Here is a 23,346-nt window from a genome sequence, read left to right on the forward strand (position 1 = left end):
TACATGAGTAAAGGAGAAGAATAGAAAGGATGGAAGGAAAGCAAATGACGAGACATGTTTATTCTCTGATGAACTTCAGTTATGCAGCAGCTGTACTTAACATGTGTATATATTTTTCTTAGATAGCTGCATACAGTTTAGAAAAATCATACTTTTAATAGATCACTAACTGAAAAAATTATAATAATAAAATGGAAGGTTTTAGATGGTTTAATGTTAATACACACTATGAAGAACTGCCACTTTTTTTTTTTTAATTACTGTAGGTGCAACTGGAAGTGCTGGCTATTATTTACCTGAAACTTCCCCCTGGGAGAACCTGTTTTGAGTTGCACATAACTTTGCCAAATTCTAGCCATTTGGGTTGTAATTTTCCAAGCTTGCTGTCTTCTTCAGGCTGATTTATTTGGGGAAATTTCAGACAAAATTCTTTGGCTCTTTTAGAGAAGCACATTATGAAAAATCATTTTTCTGTTCAGTTTATAAGAATAAAATAAAATTTGATGACCTTTCATTCGAAAAGGTCTAGTGTATTCTGTTTAAAGCTGGGACTTGAAAATTGGCACCAAAATAGGAAAATGGCATTTGCCAGCCATATGCTGAAGGTTGACCAGGTTACACATTTGAAAAAAATCAATGTTCCTTCATAACAAAAAATCTGTAGATTGCACCCTTGGGAGGTATTTAGAGCTCTCATAACTTTCAGTACTAACCAAACTGTAAGCCCCATCTTTCTGGAGCAATTGAAACTTGGGCTAAGAAACTCTGGGAGAGCAAAAGAGGCAGCTGTTAAGAGAGATGGAAACAGTCATTGTTCCCTGTCAAACTTCACTCAGCCTTCACCCACTCAGACACCTTATCCCAGACTACATTCAAGCTCTTGCTAGCAGTCTCATCATCCTGACACTGGAGATGTATCTGACAAGAATACAGGCAGCTGCTGAAGGAAAAAGGCTGGGGAACTTGCACAGGCTGGTCTGAGGTGAGGGATGATGATACGCACCTAGGTAGATGGAATGATGGAAGGGGAAGGTACAAAACACTGTCAGAGAGATTCTGATCTAGAGACAAATAGATCCAGCAATTGGCAGTCGTTAAAGACCAAGAATCCAAGCAGAGACACTAGGTACAAGCTCAAGAGCACAGAGATTAGGCATTGTAATTCTGAGGGACTAAGACAAGAATGAATCCCTGGGAGGTAGGGACAGGGACAAGCCAGACAAAGAGAACTATCTGGCACAAGGAGCCAGCCAGACAAAAAATAGGACTGGGAAACTACAGGTTGGAAAGGATGCAACAGGAGAATTAAACTTGTGGAGCAAGGACAAAAGAGCTTTTGCCCTCTAGATCTAATATGCAGTATGAAGGATCCTGAGACTTGTGTTTCCTTTGCTGTCAGAGAGCATTTTTGAAGTCCACTGGCAACTTGTCTCACCCCTCCTGATAACAGTGAAAAGGGGATACTAGTTTTCTACAGCTGTTAGTTATTTCATGACTTGTAGATCTCTGTTATGTCACTAAGGGTTCCACTTCTGCTGAGGATCTGTGTGGATGTGTGCTACAGTATGATCAGTTTTATTCTGTTTGCTTTATAAAGACATGCTTTATAAAATGTGGTATCGAAAGGACATCATTAAAAATGAAAGAGAGGATTAAAAATAGAGGTGAATGTCTCAAAATCAAAAATGCAATAATTAGGAGTGCTATAACCTTAATTGAGCACCTTGTGTTTTTGATAACGTCTTTAATTATGTGATCATGTGCTGTTTTTCCACAGACTCTCAGAACTCTCCATACAGTACACATGATGCATGTTGCTTGCTTAACAAGTGGCTATTCAGTATTCTTTTTCTCCTTCACTTTAGGGCCTTTCCCTTATTTGTTGAACACTCATCAGAACCTACTGTTAGACCAAGTGTTAATTTCATAAAGACTTTTTATGATGTTCATGCCTACAGCAACTACTTTGCAAACATTAATGAATATGTTTTTCAAAACACACTTGTGTGAAGAAATTTCCCAGGTGTCCACTGATTTTATGTGTTGAATGAGAGATTTCAGGGACTCTAGTTTTCAACATATTAAGAATTAATTAAATAAAAATTCAGTTTTATTTTATTTCATTTGCAGTTGCTATTGCTCAGCGCTTCTGTAGATCACATTAGTGAGTACCTGCGAAAAGTTTGGTTTTAAGAGGCTTAGTCAGCCTCTTGTGGGAGCTATGTTGCAGAGGCAGGGTTAGCACTGGCCTTTAGGACAGCAGTCTTGACCATGAACTCACACATCCTGTGTATTTCTCCTCCCTCAATAACTCTGTGCTTTCCATTTTTTCAAGAAACGTGGTAAGGATCCAGTGGACAACAAGACTATCTGTACAAAATTCTGATCTCTTCCTGAAGCAGAATCCCTCCCATAGTATGTGATTGTGAAACAGTGTGTTATAATTCATAATATAAAAAAGGCTTGAATTACAACTGGACAGAGAATTTTAATTCTGCATTTCTTAACTTTTGCATTTTTTGCAATTTTAAGGACATTTTTCAGCGTACTTTTTCAATGCAGTGTAATCCTAGTGCAACACTCAGGTATTTTGAGAGATGAGGGTGACATCTAGAGGCAGGAAATATATCTCACTTTTTTAATCTCGATTTTTTTGTAGCGGAAAGGTCTTTTAGTTGCATGCTTGTGTCATGACCTGGATCACAGAGGTTACAGCAACAGCTATCTTCAGAAATTTGACCACCCTTTAGCTGCTCTCTATTCCACATCAACAATGGAACAGCACCACTTCTCGCAGACTGTGTCCATCCTGCAGGTAGGATTATTGAAATTGTACCATCTGTGAAGTAGAGTCCAGTTGTGGAAATAGAAGTCACCTCATTACCCCGTAGATCTTCTGAAGCATGCTTAATTTAATTTCTGGATTGTAGTGCTCATCTAGAAAAGTAGTGTGGGAGAAGTATTTGCCTTGATTTATTACAGCAAGTCTGGTTCCAGAATTGGCAGCCCAAGTGTTCAAAAATAATGCGTGTGTCTTGAAAATCAAAGCACCTTTCCAAAAATCTTGATGTTATGAAAGATTAATAATTGTTTATTTGAAGGTCTACTGTTTATGGCCTTTCTATGGAGCTATTAGCTTCCGGGTCAACTCATGAGGGTTTTTCCCACAACCATACAGTGTAGGACCTTTTTTGAAAAAGAAGACTCAGTTTCTCCTTTAGTTACATATTTCCAGCAGAACGTGCTTCAAAAGAGTCTTTAATTATCCTAAAATTCTGAATAAAAACTCAAGAACTGGCAAAAGTTTGTATGAGAAGATCTAAAACCTGCTGTAATAAATTTCATGAACATTATGTGTGGCATGAAGTCTTGAACATTATGTGTGGCATGAAGTATGCATAAATTCTTTACCTAGGACTAAATGTTAATTTTGCACGCATGAGAAGTTTAAACTGTTTTGATTATGTTATGTGCTTTTTTTGTTCTTCAGCAAATTGAAATAAAAAATTTGAATATGATAATATTCTGTGATAGAGTTCCTAATATGAAGTAATGTCTCTGTATGTTTAATTAATACAAAACTAGCAGAAAGCGTGCAGTCACATTTTGGGAAAGCTAAGTGTATTGGTTGACAAACAGATTTTCTCTCATTAGCTAAAAATTTGTTCGTGCTGAATTAGAAAAAAAAAACAGTGAGAACTCTCACCTGTGAAAATGGTTGCCAGTCCATAACATACTCATGCTTACTGTTTTTATTTTTTTGTGCACATGCCTGACACACAGCCTTACCATGCTACTGTGTCACTAATTCCTTGTTAACTTTTCTTTCTTTCTGGTCTTTCAGGGGGAAGATATTTATTTTCTTAAATATCTAATCAGCTTTTAGGAAAAACACATATTCTGTATTATGTTCAGAAGCCCATCTTATGGTTATGGTTTTAGGTATCATACACATTTCTTCAGAGAATGGAAGCTTTGTCTCTGAGTGTTCCTCTATGTAGGAGGGTGTAATTGAATCCTTCAGTGGTGGTATGACATTAGATTTTTAGTATTCATTCTTTGTGTGAACTGGTACACAGCGAGCAAGTTCCACAGTCATTAACGCTTCTCTGTCCCATTATGCTATGTGGAGCAGACTTCTGTCATTCTTTAATAATCATTTTGCATTTTTCCCGCAGAAATGGTGTAATTGGTGAAAGCCCCATTTGCAGAGAAGGCAGAGAACCTGTTTGCCTCCCTGCCATCTCCTAGCCTTGGTTGTTGAGAGTGAGTGAGGAAAGGGAGGTGGCCAGGGCTGCCTAGTGGACTCAAACACTGGCTGCCCAGGTACCCGTGGGTGGTGACTGGCAGCAAAGACAGATCAGAGCAGCCTTGTGGGCTTGCTGTTCTTCATTTGAATCAAAAAGCCTTTCTGCGCACTTCCTGGCCTGCTATCAAAGGAACTGTTAGGATTTATCGCAATGAGTGTTAATTTTGTTACTAACCTGTAGTACTTTTCATCTTTTGAAACTTTATACCTACTTTTCTCATCCACTGACAGTTCACATGTACACCATTCACTGGCTTTAGCGCAGCAGGGAGGAGTAAAATGTTAGCAGTCATACCTTGTATCTAAGTCTTAAAAGCCTAAAAGACATGCTCAGAAATGACAGCTTCGATCATTACTTCACTAAAAGGAATTAGTCGATTTCTAGTAGTGTGAACAGAAACTGTCACAGCCACTGTGGTCTCCCTGGTATTGCGGATTTTAAAGCCTACAAGTGACAGCTCCAAATGTAGCATAATTTAAATACTAGGACAAACAGCATGCTTGTCGATTGGGGGGCTGGGGGAGGGAAGGCTCTCAAAAAACAAATTCTGAAAACTAGTAGTAGTCATTTCCTGGTCCCAGAGTGTTGATGATGGGTTAAAACATTCTGAATTTTTTTTTTTTGAGCGTCATGTATTGCGACTTAAGAGGCTGCCAAAGGAACACTGAGACATGGATGGATTGTATTTTCTATTCATTATTCACAATAAATCTACTTGTCCAAGTAAAAATTTTGGAAAATGAGATTTACGTTCCGGATGATGAGAGAAGCCAAGCCTATTCGTACCATGGAGGAATTCTTTTGAAGAAATTATGTAAATGCTTGACAAAAATCAGGAAAACTTTTGATGAACTTCAACCCAAATGTCAATTAAATGTCAAAACACCTCTGCATTTGATATATTTTAATAATATTTTCTGTTTGTGAATATGCACACCTTGACATGGCTGGCTGGCTCATTCTTTTTTGTTTTTTCCCTGTTTTCCCCTAAACAGTACAAAGACTTGACAAGTTGTTTTCAAAAGCTTAGAGTCAGTGAATAGTGTTGACTTTTCAAAATGTGGTACAGTTTCATGAGCGATCACAGTACATGGATATTGTCAGTTAAATGCACAATAATACATAGTGGAAATTGAAAGGGGATGACAGTGGCATGTTGCCAGAGCCTCCATAGTGGAAAACATTGTCTTTAGTTTATGAGTCAGTCAACCCGCGGTTGAACAAAGCTGCTTTTTCCCCTAAATGTTCGTATACATGAAACTACTGTAATAAACTCTATTTCTAAAAAGAAAATTGTATCAGAGAGTACAGCAATTGCAGGCACATTTCATTTGGAACACTGTATCAAAACATAATTATTTTAGTACTGTAACTTGGATATTTCTTTATCCATGTTACATGTTATACAATATCAAAAATCCTTCTTCAGAGTGAATCAGACACTCAGTTTACCAGCTTGGCAATGCAGTAATCTGGATCAGGATTAAATCGCAAATTCCCAAGCTAATACTGTCTGACAGTGCTGTGTATGTAGTGCTTATAAATTGTAGTGGGAAAAACTAGCATTTTTCTTTAGTAATGCTTTCAGGCTTCAGAAAGAACATACTCTAAAGGAACCAGTCCCACAAACCAATCAGTGGTTTAATCATAACAGTTTCATGACAATATTTAAAAAGGAAGGATTAAAAAAGTGCATTTCGGGCTGTCCGCTTTTGAACTTGTGACAAAAATTGTCAGTGGGTTGTAAAACTGTTGTAACCTGTCTGGTAAAATAAAGACTGAAATCATCTCAGAATTAGAGCTTGTGCTTTTTATTGGTTTTTTACTTTTTCATAGCTGGAAGGGCACAATGTCTTCTCCAATCTGAGCTCCAGCGAATATGAGCAAGTCCTTGAGATCATCCGCAAAGCCATCATCGCCACAGACCTCGCCCTGTATTTTGGAAATAGAAAACAGCTTGAAGAGCTGCATCAGACGGGAGCATTAAACCTTAAGAACCAAGCACATAGGTAAAGCAGCAAACTACTATTAGTTCTCCAGGTTATTAGTCCTAGAAGAAAAAAACAAAAACCAAAAAATTTATTTTTGCAAAAGACAACAAAGAATTCAAATAAAAAAATTGCAATCTTCTATGTACATAGTAATTTTGTTACACATAGAATTTCTAAAACTAGTTGTGTGTAAAATGCCAGGTATATAGTAGTAATTAACAGTGTTTTATATTTGCATGTCAACGCCTTCAGATTTCATTTGCACATTTCACTGGCAGTGTATCTGTGCAGGAAAGTTAGGTGGGGGGTGGAAAAAAGTAAAATGCAATAATTACTTCATTTTATTTTTTATTTCAATATTTTTATTATTCTCTAAACATGTTTTTTGAAATGTTAATACTGACTGGAAGTCATTCCATGTCATCTACAGAAGTATCACATATATCACAAGATCAAATTCTAATTGCTTGAAAACCATACAAACACAGTAGGCATAAGCTACTCACAAGACATCATTTTTCTTAGAGATCAATACTTGAAGTATCTTTGTTAAAATAATGTGTTTGAATCCATTGATGCATAGCAGTATTTTTTTTTAAAGGGTGGATATTTGACTTGAGTTAGAGTTAGCTTTCAATAGTTCATCATAATTTAATTTATTTATTGTTGCTGTACCTCCAAAAGCGATTATTGCAATCAGATTTCTATTTTTCTTACTCCAGTTCATGATGTGAGGAGGGGAAAAAAAGACAAGCTCTTTGTAATCCCTCATCCTCTCCAAAAAAACAACAAACAACCCCAAAACTTAGCCAGATGAGATACTGATTTCATAAAATGTTCTGGTATGATCAGGAGTTTTGGTGAAACAGGTGACTCCAGAAAGCATACGTGACCCAAACAGAGAAACAGGACAGAATTCTGGTCAGATCTCAACCTTTGTGTATTAAGATAGCTCCCAGTTTAAAAACTATGCTACATATGCATATATTCATACATACATGACTCTCCTTGTCCACGTAATTAAAACATAGTGCACCTGGGATGAGAGATAGGTCTCCTAACAGTGTTCATGAGAACGCTCACGCAGCCCTGCCTTACTCCTCTCAGAGCTTCTTAACTGGAAAGTGGATCCTGTCTTTGCCATAATGCAGATAGAAATCAGAGAGGTAGGAAAGTATTGAGTCATGATTCTGATTTCTCCAAAGGATACTTTGATACTAGGATCTTCTTTACTTTTCTGAGGAGTTTTACAAGTTTCTGCTGATGGTGTTGAATAAATTATCACAACACTGTACAAAGGGCTGTTGTTAGGAGCTTATTTCATGGTATGGAACTGAAGAAATTTATTAGACTTGAATAAACCTTAAAATCTTAAAGACACAGAGTTACAGTAGGTTCTGATAATCCTAGAATGAAATTAACCAGAAAATCTTAAGTTTAGGCTTTACAGATGTTAAATAGGATATACAATAATACACAACTATTTAGTGTATGATTGAATGTTCTATTCTGTTTACATTTTTAATCCTACTTACTCTCAGGACATTTTCAGTGCAAAACCATGTGCCTCATGATAGGAAATCAGTTTGTAATGTGATTGAAGAATCCAAGACTTATAATTGATATTTATATGACAATAGAAATGGTGTAATGAAACCTTAAATTTGGTCCTTACCTGGGTGATGAATTCTCTTTTTTAACTCAGGGGAGTTGTACTTTGTTGTTTATCTATGTGTCATATTGTCTGTTTGTATATTTTCCACTGTATATTTGTCTACTGATACAGCTTTTATGACTACCATCACATCAGGCATGCAAGTTAGCAAGTCATGTGCTTTTTTCATGAAATAGGCATTAAAAAAGATGCAGGTGTCCTTTGGCCCCATTTTAGGATCTCCCCCAGGTGGAAGACATTAATTCATTAATTAATTTTCCAGTTTTCTTTGTAAGACTTAGGTTCAGAAACTATTGATTTGGTTAGTAGTACAGTTCTAGAAAACTATTTAAATTGGATTTTTTTGTGTGTGAGTATTATACCACTGATTATAATCCTACTGATCTGGTTCATTTATTCTGTGAACAGGTTAGTCAGTGTATAGGACAGAGTTATGGAACTGCATAAGTTTCTCCTGCCTGGCCTAGAATTCCAGCAGAGCAATGACTTCTGTTATAGTATGTCTTAAGACATGTTTGGATTATTGAAATATTAAGGCTGTTGTGGAGACATTCCTTAATGCTCCTGTATTGCTTTAGTAGAGCTGCATTCAGATTAAATACTCAGTTTGCTAAGGCAGTTCTTGAATCCTTTTCCACATAAAAATTAAGTCACAGGATCCGGTTGCTGGCTGTTGCAACAAGTACGAATATGTAGAAAATACTGTGAGAAAAAGTGGAGGAAGAAACAGATTGCTTGTAATTGGAGTTTCTTGACATAGACTCAGAACTAGATTTTGCTGTTTTTGGTGTACATGCGTTCATTCTTAAAACAGTGGAAAGAAATGCAGCAACAGGATACGCCATCCCCCTTTTTATAGACTTGAGCTTTATTTTCAGAAAATCAAGGAGGGGCACGTGAGCATTTTAACAGACATTCTTGTGTACATTGCTATGAACGTAATTGTGCAGAGGCTAGTTGATGAACTCTAGTTGTGGGTAATACAGTAATACTGGAGATAATAAAACAATTTGTGTGATGCCTTACTAATAAGTCTTAAACAGGTAGGAAAAAAAAGCAAGGTGGGAGAAATTTTGTAACATTTATACTTTATTGCTGGTTGTACTGAGGAAAGGCAAATAAAAGCTTCAGAATATGATAATTAATTCTTCACCAACTTACAGTTTAATATTATTTTATTCTAGAGATCGAGTTATTGGTCTGATGATGACTGCTTGTGATTTGTGTTCTGTGACAAAGTTGTGGCCAGTTACCAGACTGACAGCCAACGATATATATGCAGAGTTCTGGGCTGAGGTATGTGTGTTTCTTTTGTTTGCTCTCTTTTTTTTTTAAAAATGGAAGTATCCAGGAAGAGAAAAACACTGATAGAACAATTTGCAATGGGTATCTTAACATGTTTATTTTAAAGACTGTTCATTGGTGCATGCACATGTTTTGTTAATTGCTTTGAAACTCTTCAAAGAGCCAAGTTAGCTTCCTGATTTGCAGGCAGTGTTTTTTCTGCATGTTAAAGACAGATTTAGAAAGTATGTCGTAATATAAAGTGACCAAGCAACAGAACATATAAGAATCTGTAGGATTTTTTGAGTCAGTAACAGTAATTTTGTGAAGGAGCTATTTGTATTCTAGAAATGCAAAACATGAAACCAGCTTCCAGGCAGCTGCCTTAAAACACACACTTCTAAAGCTGCAGTGTGAGTTCAGGAAATGCTAAAGCAAATAAGACAAATCTTAAAATTGTTCTGATCCTAGCTTTTGAATCTTCTCTGTGAGCCAGCTTGACAACTGGGTCCTAAAGAGAGATAGTTGGCCTTTTAATATACTGAGAGTTACTCCACAGATAAGATTATTGAGAATTCAAACATGGCATTGAGATGTGCTATGTGATCATGTCCATAAATAAAGATGCAATCTCTTATATGTCCTAATGCTGAGGAATAGATGCTCTATTTGTTCAACTTTGAAGATGAAAGAAAGACTACTTTGTGGATATAAGGAATAAATTCCTGAGGTGTTGCACAGAGTTGAATTCTGCAGTTTCAGAACATATGTAGTATTTTCAAGAACTGGTATTGAACATGTGTGTGTAAGCTGTGGTTCTTTTCTGTTATGTGCCCTGTGGAAGTCTGCAGAATTCAGTGGACTTACTTCTGGTTTACATAGGTGTAAAATTGAAATCAGGCCTACAGAGTTGATGTAGCATGCATATAACATGGAGATTTGTCCTGCCTGTTGCATGTTTTTTATGAAATTCAAAATGTGCATGGCTTGTGTTTTTTTTTAATTTATTTTTGTTGCATTTAAATGTTCTTATGGGCTTAATTATGAACAGCTTAGACTACAATAAAATGTTTGAAAACTGTAGACTTTATGAACTCAAACATCTAGTTCAGTAGTCCTTTTATAAAATGTCAGCACTGAAAAGTGAATGTTCCGACAAGTCATATAATGGAGGTATAATATTAACGTGCCTCATACTCAATTTGTTGCAAAAAGACTCCTTTTTTTTTTTAACTGCTAGTTTGTGAACTCAGTGTAGAAGGAAGGATCAAGCTGGGTTTTTTTGTTTTGTTTTGTTTTCCTTCTCAACAGTAGTAAAGATAGAATTATGGGCAGAATTGAGAGTGCCCAAATTTTAACTTGTTTTGTAATCCAAGGATGAGTTAATAATGGTAGTTCTTATAAAACAATAATATTTAATGGAGCAAATTTACATTAGAAATTATTGTCGGAAATTGAAATCTGTAATTGATTTTTACTGAATCCCTTTTAAGAAGAGGTTATCTGACATATGTCAGGAGTTGGATTTGTTGTGGTGCAGTCAAGATAGCTGACAAATCTGATTGTACATCTAAATGCTTCTCTAAAATAGAAAACTGGGGACAGATATAGAGAAAATCCTAGGAAAGTAAATAGAAAGCTAAGTAGAAAGTTTAGATTGCATTTCACTGCAGAAATTGTTACCTAATTGGGGAAAAAAAGTAAACTCTAGAAAAGTTGTAATTTTGATTAGATTGAATGGCTGTATTACAGTTCTAAATGCAGGGGAAAAAAAATTGCTTCCATTTTCTGCTTGAGTTCATAATCTTAATATGCTGAATAAATTATTAGAGGATTTTTATAATAATTTTTCAATATGTAATTATTAAATACAACAATAAACAACTGCAGAGGAAGCTGCAGCAATTTTGCAGTACATCACACTGTTGGCTTTTTTTTTTTCTTTCCATTGAATGAAGCCTAATGTTTTCAGCAAAGTTCTACCTCTTGATATCCCTTCATCATGAAGATTTCCCACAGTGCCACAACTTGAGCAAAATAATACGTTTGCCGATCGATTATATAGGATTACAGGCTTGTATAAGATTTGTCTGTTATAATTTTTTGTGAGATATGAGAAAGTAGGTAGTTGTTAAACCCTTTAAGCAGTATTTTTTTCTGTACCTATACTCCAGGTATAATGATACAAACTTCTTGATTTAGAATTTCAACTTTCACTTTCTTTTTGATTGTGGTCATCAGCTATGGGGATAAAACCAGTATTTTTTACAGCATACCTTGTCTAGTAATGCATCACATAATGTGTTGGCACATACCTTTTTCTTTCAAGGTAGAATGATCAACATAGTTCTGAGCTTTGTTCAGTTTTGGCATAATCAATCAGAGGCTGGGCAGCTTCCTCAAAGCTTCCGGTGTTTCCAAGACACTTCATACTGTGTTAACCAGAAAGCTTAAAATTACGTGAATTAAATATGCATTAAATGGTGCAGTGTCGAGGGTCTGATCACTGAGACTGTGACTGATCACTGAGACTGACTGCAGACAGTCTTGACCAATCAACAGCAGTACTTCAAGCAAATGGGAGAAAATTAAATTTTACTTACAGGAGGCACATAAAAATTGTTTACAATTCCTAAATAACAATCCACTGAATTTCTGTGCTGAGAGTTCTTACAGGTTTCTTTCTTATCAGCTGGGGAAGGAGGTGTTTTCTCTTGCTTCTTTTGAAAATAAAATGTCTGACAAGCTAAACAGTGAATAGATGCAATGATTTTAACCTCTCTAACTACTTGATGAGGCAAATATGGGGCATGAGAACACAGCACATACAGACATTAATTTGGAAATAGCTTTGTGATTGCATCTCTTGTTGGTTAACCACAGCAGGACCATATAATAGGTGATGTCGAGGCCAAATATGCAGGAGGGAATCAACTTCAGGAAGCCTTCATCTTTTCTGAGCTCAAGGTAGTTTTGAAGCTGACAAGTAGAAAGGCAATCATTGACTACTCAACTCACACTAGAATTAGTTTATTATATTGCAAACTTAAGGTGCTAAAATGCTTCCTTGGAAGAAAGCGTTGGCACTTGGCATTTGACTTGATATAATCTCATGAGAAAGGTGTGATAAATTGTCTTCTGGAGGTGCCTTTGCGACTGTAGAGGAAACCTAGAAAACTAACTTAGACAACTCTCTCTCCCTCCTTTTCCCCAGGGTGATGAAATGAAGAAAACGGGTATTCAGCCTATTCCTATGATGGACAGAGACAAGAAGGATGAAGTCCCTCAGGGTCAAGTATGAACTCTCTTTGTAAAATGATACATGTTTTACAATGTTAATAAACACTATAATGTTAATAAAACATGTATATAAAAACTTTTGTATATATTACATATATTATTGACTATTGTATTGATGTTAGGATATGAGTGTGCCCTGCTGAATTCTGTTCTCTGCCTGCAAGTCAGAGCTGGTCTTTTTAAGTAGCAGTAGAAAAGTCTTTTTTCAAAGACATTACTGAAGCAACAATATGCTATTTGCTGCTGCCCTGAAATGCTGTATAACATAGCTCTACTTCCTGTGACAGAATAAGACTGTGATTCTGTGAAGACTTCAGGAACGGTTTAAACATGATAAAATATTTCCAGTGTGAAAGCATCGTGTAGTTTCAATTAAAAAATTGAAGTCTGTCTTCAGGTTAGACTTAATGCTGATTATATGTTAGTGCTTTTATGTTTTCATAATTTCCTATACAGCCATTTATGTCTTATTACTATTTATTTCCTTCCCTGAAACAAATATTCTGTGCAGTGGTGATAGACCTCTGGCATAGTTGTATTTTTTTGAAAACTAATGTTGCTTTTGGATACAGTCTGTTCCATCTTGTGTGATAAATGGTTGGATAAGGAGATATAAATGCTTAGGAATGGCAGTCTCTCCTTTCATCCATACAATCAAGTTAAATATTGAAGAAGTATTGAGAAAACAAATGACTAAATTTCTGAAAAGTTATAGAGTCATGAATACCAAGCACAGATTTGAAAAGACAGATGTCACTCATCTGGTGTATGGGCGATTATTTACTATGTCATGACATTTTAATTTGCAAATTAGTCCAGGTGAGCTCTGGCATTAGGCACTGGTATGTGGATTAAAGACTACATGTAAGATAAATCCACAGCAAAAGATTGAATGGGACTTCTGGTTAGGTAACAAAGGATGTGAAGTCTTTTGTCAAATATTTTTAATACAGTTTTGCTGAGGACATACTCTGAGTGGTTGTTGAAGTAATCTGCAAGGGGATCAGATATTTGGAGATAGGCCATAAGATAATGCAGGAGACTAGCTGCTCATGGCCAAATTCAGACCCTGGTGCTGGCCATTGACTTTCTCTGCAGCCCTTTACAGGCTATGTGGTCTTCTTAAGGCGTTCTGTAAAGGAGCATTATTGCAGAATGTATATGTCTTAGAAAAGTTTTAAGCCATAGCTAAAATAATGTTAGTGAAGTACTGTGGAAGAATGCAAGAAAAAGCAACTCAGCACTGTAGCAGCACAGAGAACCTCGCAAATCCATGGTGCTTTCCTCTATTCACAATCCCCTGAATTGTGATTCACAGGTTTTTCTGCAAGTCTCATGAAGGAGGTCTGTCATGAATAATATCTAGTGTATCCTAATATAAGTGCATTGAAAGTCACCTGTTTCATTCTTCATACTTGTATCTCTAGCTAAAATCACAGTCATGCGCAATTTTGAGAAGTGTCATTAACACTTTTTCTACTTAGTAAGTGGCTACTTCCACTCCTAGATAAAAGTTTTCACTGTTTTGTCCTGAATGCAAATTGAACTGCTTCACCTGTTCCTGGTTAAAATATTTACATTCAGATTTTGAAATATTTGTACTACTAGTACAACTAGTACTACTTCATTAGTATTTTGGATAACTACAGGCATTGCTTTTTGATATTCCCAAAGACAATAATGTGAAGAGACTCTTGAGGATAAGCATTAAAAAGTAAATTTCTAAGAGCCTCAATTGTCTGATTTAAAAACTCTTTAAAATTGTTTGTGTATTGATTTTCCTTTGCACAATGGTGCAGCAAAATATGCAGCAATGAGTGCTGTTTTCTGCTTTTCCTAGGGAAAAATGGTGTTTCATAAACGTAAATTCAAGAAGAAAAAGGTCTTTGAAGTAACTTTTTTTGAATAAACATGCTAACTAGTTCTTCTTCTGACTATCAGGACAAAGAAAAGTAAATTCAAATGTCCATTGTCTACTTATGTACTAGGTACACACATATATATATGTGTGTGTGTGTAAGACTTTTTTGCTTTCAGTGACCTCTGAAACCTAAAATGGCAATAGCTAGCAAAAAGCATTTCAATAGCTCTGAAATGAAAGGCAACATTAAAAAAAAATAGAAACAAAGTACCAAAAATCTTTGTAGATTAAACATTTGGTTTAAGAGAGACTATAGAAATTTTTATGTTCTGAAACATATTAGTCACAGTATGCTATATCACATTTTTAGCATAAAATTCATCACTCTTGTAAGGAATTAACAGTGAATTTATTGAATTCATATATCTAGTATGAGCCTAACAAGAGAAGAAACATTTTTCTGCACTTGTTTTATTTTGCCACAAGCTGTTTTAGTCATCTTTGAACATCTTCAAGGGTACACAGTATTCTTCTTGGCATTTGTGAAAGAATTGTTAATGGGGTGAAAGCACAGATCTAAGAAATATGTTTCCCCCCCCCCCCCTTTAAACCTTACTGAGCATTGTTTGAAGTGCTTTCCTCATCAGGTTCTTTTTCATTTTGTTCTCTGTTCTGTGCTTCTTAATAGTGTTACAGTAAGATATTAAGAGAAGTAGAAGGGGAAAAAAAACAACTTCAGGAGTCTAGTTTTAGCTGTGATATCTCACAACAATGTTATGGCAAAATGTGAGATTTAGGACATGTATAGTTCTGTGGAAGTAACCTTTCCTGTATTTCTGTGGACCTGGAAGAATTCAGTGAAGTGTTATCATGCATTTCCTTGGGCTCAAACAAAAAGTATTAATGGGCTTGGGTTCCTGTATTTTTATGTGGATTTTAATTATAGTATTAATACCTTACTTAAATGGCAGTGGTGCTTAGGAAATGAGGATATGTATAAAAATGTAATGTCTGGAAAAAAAAAATCCTGCTTCAGTTATCATCTTTAATGGTAATAGTCTGTCCTTAGCTCTTCCTCTCACTTGGGTAGTTGGATCAGTTAGTCTCCGTAGTGACTGACAGCCTTTGCAGCACAACTCATTTAAGTCTCTGAATTTGGTCTCTTCCTACTGTGGAGTCTGTGCTGAGGATTTATTCTAACTCAGTAAAGATCCCATTAGCCTCTCTTCTGCCTCTCCTTGGAGAAGTTAAGCAGTGTTTGCAATTGCCCTGAGAGAGGAGGGAGTACTCTGAGGGTGTTTTCTGCCTTACCCTCCACTGGAGCGGTGAATGCCTCTCACCTTCACAGACTAAGAATTTTGGAACTTATGAAGAAAATACAAGTGCCAAAATTATGTGGTGACCTGAAATCTCATTTGCTAAGCAAGTCAAGCCAGTCTGAGTAATGAAGGCAGAGAGGAGAAACACATGCTACAATCATTCACAACCTCTTTCAGGAATAGTTTTCAGGTTGAAAATGAAAAAGTTTCTCTTACACAGCAAGGATTGAAATGTTAAGAGTGATTTCTTGTTTAAAATGTTTCTGTCTGAAAGTTAAAGATCCACTCTCAAAGCTAGTTAGTGTTTAGGATGCAGAGTTGAAAAGACAGTAGCAATTTCTTTCAGAAATAAGGTATTTTGGTGCCCTGGTTCCTCCTTCTAATGCATCTTAGGGTATATGTACACTGTCTCTCCTGCAGTGACTTCAATGTATTCCTTGCATCTGAATGAACTCTAAGCCGTATACTTGGGTATACAGTACTTTCTGTCTGCCCACAGCAATATAAAACTTAGTCTGGAATCATTTGTCCAGCTAATCTAAACATTTTACAAAAGGCATTTGTGTGAGTTTGTTTTGGTCAAAAATGCAAACTCTCTCAAAGGGATGTTTTTAATTTGCTTAGCTTTATTCAAAACCAAATCCATTGAGCCTTTTAGGTTTTTCCTGCTTGATCGTTATGCATTTTAACTTAAAAGTTTTCAGGGCCTAAAGGAACACATTTTATTTTAAATACTGAGTTTCCAAAGAGAAGGATTGAGATTCTGAAGAGAAGGATATTTGGAATATATTTTAGATGAATTTAATTTTGTCAAAATCTTTTGTGCTTTGCTATACATCACACTTTTAGACTGAGCAGGAAAGTCTACAGTGTGACTGTACCTAACATCCCCTTTATAATTTATGATAGGTATGCAGCAATCTGCTGTTTTACAGTGAAATAAAATAGCCCCCTTTAAAAAAACAAACAAGCAACACATAGGGTGAAAACAAAACGCACTATGCAAAATAGCAAACTTTTTAATGATAGACAAACATCCCTCCTGTTTACTGCCTTGCCTCGTGGCCTACTGTAGTTCCTTTCTGTTAGTTGCATCATATTTACTTTAACTCAGATCGTTGGCTTCTCAGGTCAGAAACTTTGTCTTATTTTTTTAAAGTACAAAATGGACCTCTTTACATAGCAGTATGGGATCAGTATTGATGGAGGTGAGAGCAAGAGTTGTTCTCTGATTTCTGAATAAGTGCCAATGTTCAGATGGTTAGAAAGAGACTTTTATCAAATCCTTTGATCACAGTAAAACACATGGGATTTCAATAAGATACATTTAAAACTCTGTCTGAAGAAATGGACCATAGTGCACTTGTGTGACTATCATGAGAGTCTGGCATAAATGAACGATGTTATAAAAGGTCTGAATTTAAGCTGTCATCCTTGTTTATATGTAAGTGGCATTTTTGAAGAATTCCCTCTTGTGTCATGACAGTTCAGCTGTTAGCATGGTAGCATCATAGAACCCTTAGCCTAGATTAATCAGACATCATTAACAAAGTGTTGATTTTATCTTTTCTGAATAGATTTATATAAAAAGGTTAAATACATATCACAGCCACTTATGTGAGGAGAAAAAGCAAAAACAAATATTGGTCACAGTGAGCAGTTGGAAAATTTCCAAAGGTGCAAAGCCCTTCGCCTCTCAAGTAATTGAGCTATTCCAGAGGACGTCAGGCAAATCTAGAATCTGACCATCTTTTGCAAATGCTGCACAACCTTCCTTTTTTTTTTTTGAAATGTCTTTTCTATCACAAGAGTAATGTTGGCAAAAGTGGCTCTGCCATCTACACCTACTTTCCACCACCAGTGCTACCAAAAATCCAGACAGATCCCAAGCCAAGCAAATCAACTGAATTATAAAAGGCCCTGTAGTAAGTCTTACCTGAAGCAGCCATGTTCAATCATTAGAGAGATACTTAAGCAACTTGCAATTGGCAGAGACTTCGCTGTTTACGCTTCGTTTTAAAGTATTCAGATATTAAGATGATATGCAGAAGTACAAAGTACTAACATAAATAGTAATTAAATACGTAGTCAACTACCTTTTAGCTAGTAAGCTCTCAAATTTCAGCCTTGTACTTTGGCTTTACGTAACTACTTTCTTTCATTGCTGCTTTTCATAGATTGGGTTCTACAATGCTGTAGCCATTCCATGTTATACCACACTTGCACAGATTTTTCCTCCAACTGGGCCACTACTCCGAGCATGCAGGTGAGTAAATGCATGCGTTTTTGCATAGCATGTAGCTTGGTTAAGGAAGAAAGAAACCTGCTTCGCAAGTCTGTCTGGAAATACAGACCTTTAATTTTAGAATTTGCATGTAGATAAACAGATATACATCTCATTGTTAATCTATTCAGAAACCCAAAGGTGATAACTACTGGCTGGGACTAACACAGCTCTACAGACACAGCTGATTAAGATGTGTTTGATGCCAAAAACATTTAGAGGGAAACAGGTTCAGTTATTATGTATTCCCATCTAGGCTGGTTCAGTGCAATTTCCCTCTGTATCCTTTTTACCTCAATATTGTTCTCACAACTAAGATTGGCTAGAAAACAAGAATTCTGTTTCATAAAAAATGCTGTGGTTTTGGCATGTGGTTTTATTTCATGTCGGAACATTCATACTAAAAAGCAGAGAAAGAAAAGAGAGCCCCAATTTAGAATAGTCAGTAACTGGGCGCATAAGAGGAGTAGCACTGCAATATGTGCGAGGCAGGTTTAATTTTGTTCTTCCAATCACTGAGAATGTAGCTTGGGATCTTCTGCAGGAGAGGAGTGTCCTTAACCAATTGGCTGCTTCTACCCTGAAATGATGGTGAATATCTTTGTAGATAGTTCTGACCAATAATTATATCCTGCAGCTTAGCAGTCTTCCCTGGGAAAATGTCTGTTGAAACCAGTAGGCTTCATTAAAAAGTTTCAGGTTAATTAGTATTCTCTCTCTAAGGAAAAACGGTTGGTAAATGCTGGCAATCTTCAGTCATATCCAGGGAATAGTTAAGAGACCTGTTTTTCCATGCTCTTACTACTAACACCTCTCTCTTTTTTTTCCTTTTTTTTTCCTTTTTTTTCTTTTTTTTCCTTTTTTTTCCTTTTTTTCCCCTTTTTTTTCTTTTCTTTTTTTTTCCTGTTTTGGCCCTAAATTCTGTCTTGCATTGAGGTTTTTCTTTATCCTCTCTGGCAGCTCCACCTCTGTCACTTTCCTGACCTTTTGGGCTAAAGGATCTGTGTGAAATAGCAGAAGGATGCAGAAGCAGAAGGATGTCCACTGTATACAAGCACTGTGAAGTTTTGAACTTCACTTAGTTTCTGGACAATACTGGGATGCAAACTAGTCCTCACACATAAAAACTGACAGTTTGTCCCTCCAGCTTAATCTGTTCTCTTTTTCCTCTTGCCTAAACAAGAAAACATTCCGTCCCTCTCAGAATTTTTTTCAAATTCCAAGAAATCCAGTGTGTCCTCATCCTCTGCTCTTCTGCATATTGAGGTGAGGCCATCAATCACTTGATTGTTATCCAGCAACAAGCCCTACTTCAATTTCACCAGGTGGTCTTCTCTCTTAACATTTTTTTAGCACTTGGAGTAATGTCACTTGAAGATCTTAAATCAAGGCTGGTATACTGCTATAAGAGATATAATAGGTAAAAGAGATATGGGTTCAATGGATAGTTAGTGTGGTGAAATTATCAAGGCCTGTCTTTTTCCAGACAGTCAGTCTAGATGATCCTTGTAGTAGTGTCTTTTGTTCTGAGAAGTTTTGAAAATAACTTTCGGTAAATAATAGGCAATAATTTGTTATCTTAAACTGAATAATGTGGAAGTATTCATAAGTGCATATTTCAGTGGTTCTGTCAGTTACAGTATAGCATTAAACTCTTCTCTAGTTTCAAAATGCTGTGGAGTATTATCATAATGATATCAAAGTCCAAATCCTGTTTTGGAATTCAGAGTTACAGTACTGGATAGGAATGGGTACTCCTTGAGCCATGCTGACTTAATACATACTTGTTGATAGTTTGATAATAGATAATTGAATAATGTGTACTCTGACAAATAAAGAAGAGTTGCTTTCAGTGCAAAATCAGAGAACATGAAGTAAACTATAGAACTACATATAAACCTTTCAGTCTTTATAAGGCCAAGAGTCATCCAACTGCTTAACAGAGAGGTAGTCTGAGATCTTGAAAGTTCTCTAACTGCTGTATTTGTAATCCTTGCTTGAAGGCATGGTGCTAGATGGTCTTCAGGTGTAGTGATGGCTGAAAGCAAAATGTTGGTTATTTGGTCCATGTAACTGGAACACAGGTTGTGCATTGCCTAACCACATTTTCATTCAGAAACAGTTTCATACTATTTATATAGACTACAACATCATCATCTGTAGTACCAAGCATTAGAAATGCAGTAGTGTTCATCATGAGTGTTTCCAGTTACTTGTTTATATTTAAGCTAATGAATTTTATCAAACTGCTTTAAATATGTGACAATTTTGAATCTTTTTGTATTAAGTATTTGCTGACATCTGGGTGCACTTTCACTCCTAAGATCAGTATCTGTATGATTTTAATACAACAATATCTTGCAGAGTCCATATGATTAATGAAGTAATCTCAGTGTGTATCTCAGGAAAGTTCTATTACTAGTACAATCAAAGGAGGGGTCTTAAAAATGGTTTTGCACTTCCTTTAGAAGTGTTTGCATAAGCCTGCCACTATCTTTGGTAGGAAGTTTAGCACTGTTTTTCCCCTTAATGGGAACTGAGGCTTGGAGAGGCTGGGCTGAATACTTAAGGCTACACAACATCTTTTTCAGGACCAGGGTTCCAGGAAGACCTGTCTTTTGCTTTCTAGTCACATACCCAAATGAGGCTAATTTTCAAAAGTAGCTTGTAATACATGATGTCCCATTTTTCGGTTCTCAACTAAGGAGATTGAAAGTTGATTTGTAGGGTATCAAGCACCCACATACATACATGCTCTTGATGGAGGGTGCATCATAATTCTGACAAGCAAGCATGAGCATCTTTTCAAGAGTGGGTTTCTCTGCAAAGAGTGGGATGTCTGAAGTAATAGCAATCAGACTCGTAGCAAAGATTATATGGGTGTTTTCTGTTCTATGAATTATGTTTATTGTTTGGAATTGCACATACTATACTTCTGAAAGCCGCACTGGCATAATCTCCAACCTGGGCACAGCTCTGTATGGTCACAGCCTTAGCTACATCTCCCTACCCTGCTCTTGTGCATTCCGTAAATTTAGATTGCAGTGATGCAGAACTGGTGCATGCATGTGTGGATGGAAGTTTAAGATCTCCATAAGTCTGAAGAGCTTCCTGAAAAACTATACCATCACGTAAGGTCCTCTGATGGGCAGCTTGATAGTTTCAGAGTTTAACAGCTCTGCCTTGAAATTACCCTTTGCAGACCTACCTGAAACTGTCTGTTAGAGCAAGTTAACGAGGAAGTGTTGAGAGCTGTGTTCAGTGGAGATGCTGACTAGAAATTCCAGGAACACAGATCTAACTTCAACTCTCTAATTATCAAAATGTGCATGTTTTTGCAGGGTTTGGGTTACTCCAGAGTGTTTCAAATAGTTGAGCTACATGGGTTTTTTGAGGGGTAAATGGTATTCAATGTGATGAGAGGCATGCAGCCTCATTCCTATTTGGTATTGCCTCAGCTGCTGACTGGACTGATTTTGTTATCACCCCTACACCAGTAGTGCTCATTCTGGGAACGCAGTGTTAAGCTGCCATGTCCTTGAGTTGTTTGGAACGCAGACACCAGCTGCAAATAATAGCAACAGAAGCAGCCAAGGCAGCATGTCAGCATCAAGGTTTTTATTTTGAGAACCTCTAAGTATTTATTCCAGACACTTAGGAGCCAGAGCTTCATTGGGAGCACAAAGGCAAATGAATCGTATGATCTGCACCTTAAAGAAAAGGTAAACAGTAACAGTCACTGATTTTCTGAAGTAAGGTAGTAATTTATTCCACGTTTCTAAATACTCTCTTATCTACAAAGTATTTATTTTCTTATTGAGAAAAATTTTCAATGTATTACGTATTCTGTGTAGACCAAAACTATCGTCCACCTGTGTAACAGTGTCTGGAATAAGTTCTATAAGTGTTTTGTAGCCTATTAACTCAGGAGGCATACCAAAGTGGCAGATCTGTTCTGGGAGTAAGAGAAATGATATTTTTCTTTCTTTTAGTTCAGACCAAATATTCTTAAACAATTTTGCATGTACTTTCAGGTTTCTGAATTCTTGCTGAAATGGATACAATTTAAGAATATTTTGGCTGCAGTTCTCCTTGTTATTTTCCCAGTTTCTGGAAAGGGACCTAGAAACAGTATTAGTTCAGTTTTTCTAATCCTCAATGCCTGGTTGTATTAGCCAAGATTCAGCACCATATTAACTCTGGCTACATGACTCCAGTTGGCCTGGAGCACTGGCAGAACAAGTTTCCACCTGCCTTCAAAAAATAATGTAGATGTTCCCCTAGAGGGCACCAGCTTCCTTTGGTAGACTCCATCAAATCCTTCCTTCCCCCGTCCCTAGAAATTGCAACATTTTCTGTTCTTACCTGTTTCCTGTGCTTCCAGCTTATTTATTTGCTGTGTTCTATCAACTATTTCAGCAAAGCTGTGACACATAAATCAGGAGAGCTCTGCCACATAAATTCAGATGTAATATGACACATAGCATGTAAGACCATAGTAGTTTTACCATCCTGTTTGTTTTAAGACACCTAAGAATCGTTGTGTTAGTAACTAGATATTTGATTGTATGAAATTTAAACTGTTGAGCTTGCTCGCTTTCTCTCTGTGTTTGAAAACTGAATGCTAGATTTGGGCCATATGTTGTTGTATGGTCCACAACTAGATATCATCAACATAGATGTCCAAGTCACTGGAGTGATATGAGTATACAGCAAGTAAGATTATGGGTCTGTGTTCCCTTCAGATTGTTATAATGTTACCAGCTTAATATCTCAACATTTTATGGCTTATGAACCAAAATTTGGACTTGAGTGTTGGCCAGCCTGCTAGACAATGGAAAAATTTTATCTTCAGGAAAGGATAATCTTGTGCTGTAGTAGACTGATCATGTGATCACCACATTAGGAACTGAAAGTTGATGCTACGATGTTGGCATGCCACATTTTATATATTGTCAATCGGTCCATGTGCAGAAGTTTCAGGAGGATTTATGCACTTCTGTAGTTTCCAATGAAGGAAGTTTCCTGCAAAAGTACTGGTCTCTGTGGTGATTTTGGAAAGGGCCAAATAGTGCTGTAGTGAAATGCTTCAAGTCCTAAGTGAGGAAGGCTGCTCCTCTCCAGACTGCTGTTTCATATTCTCTGCAGACATGGCTCTTGGCTCATGGTAGGGTTTTCTCTGCAACCATGTGGGCTAGAAGTACTTTTCATGGAAGCAAGTTCTAGACTCCTGCTCCAGTAGTGGCTTATTCTGAGGCATATATGCCATAGACTTATATAAAGCCAGCACGTATACTAGCCAACAAGAATTACGAAAAGTAA

General features: G+C 36.6%; 1 protein-coding gene across 1 annotated transcript in view; it reads left to right on the forward strand.

Moving 5' to 3' along the window:
* The window catches only part of PDE10A (phosphodiesterase 10A), a 205,384-nt gene that overhangs the window by 177,117 nt on the left and 4,921 nt on the right, over nt 1–23,346 (forward strand). Inside the window, exons 17-21 of the mRNA XM_013945461.2 lie at nt 2,660–2,815; nt 6,147–6,319; nt 9,161–9,272; nt 12,475–12,555; nt 17,918–18,006. Coding sequence (XP_013800915.2) covers nt 2,660–2,815; nt 6,147–6,319; nt 9,161–9,272; nt 12,475–12,555; nt 17,918–18,006 — 611 coding nt within the window. The remainder of the gene's footprint in view (nt 1–2,659; nt 2,816–6,146; nt 6,320–9,160; nt 9,273–12,474; nt 12,556–17,917; nt 18,007–23,346) is intronic.

This window comes from Apteryx mantelli, chromosome 3 (genome assembly GCF_036417845.1).
Source record: "Apteryx mantelli isolate bAptMan1 chromosome 3, bAptMan1.hap1, whole genome shotgun sequence".
Lineage (NCBI taxonomy): Eukaryota > Metazoa > Chordata > Aves > Apterygiformes > Apterygidae > Apteryx > Apteryx mantelli.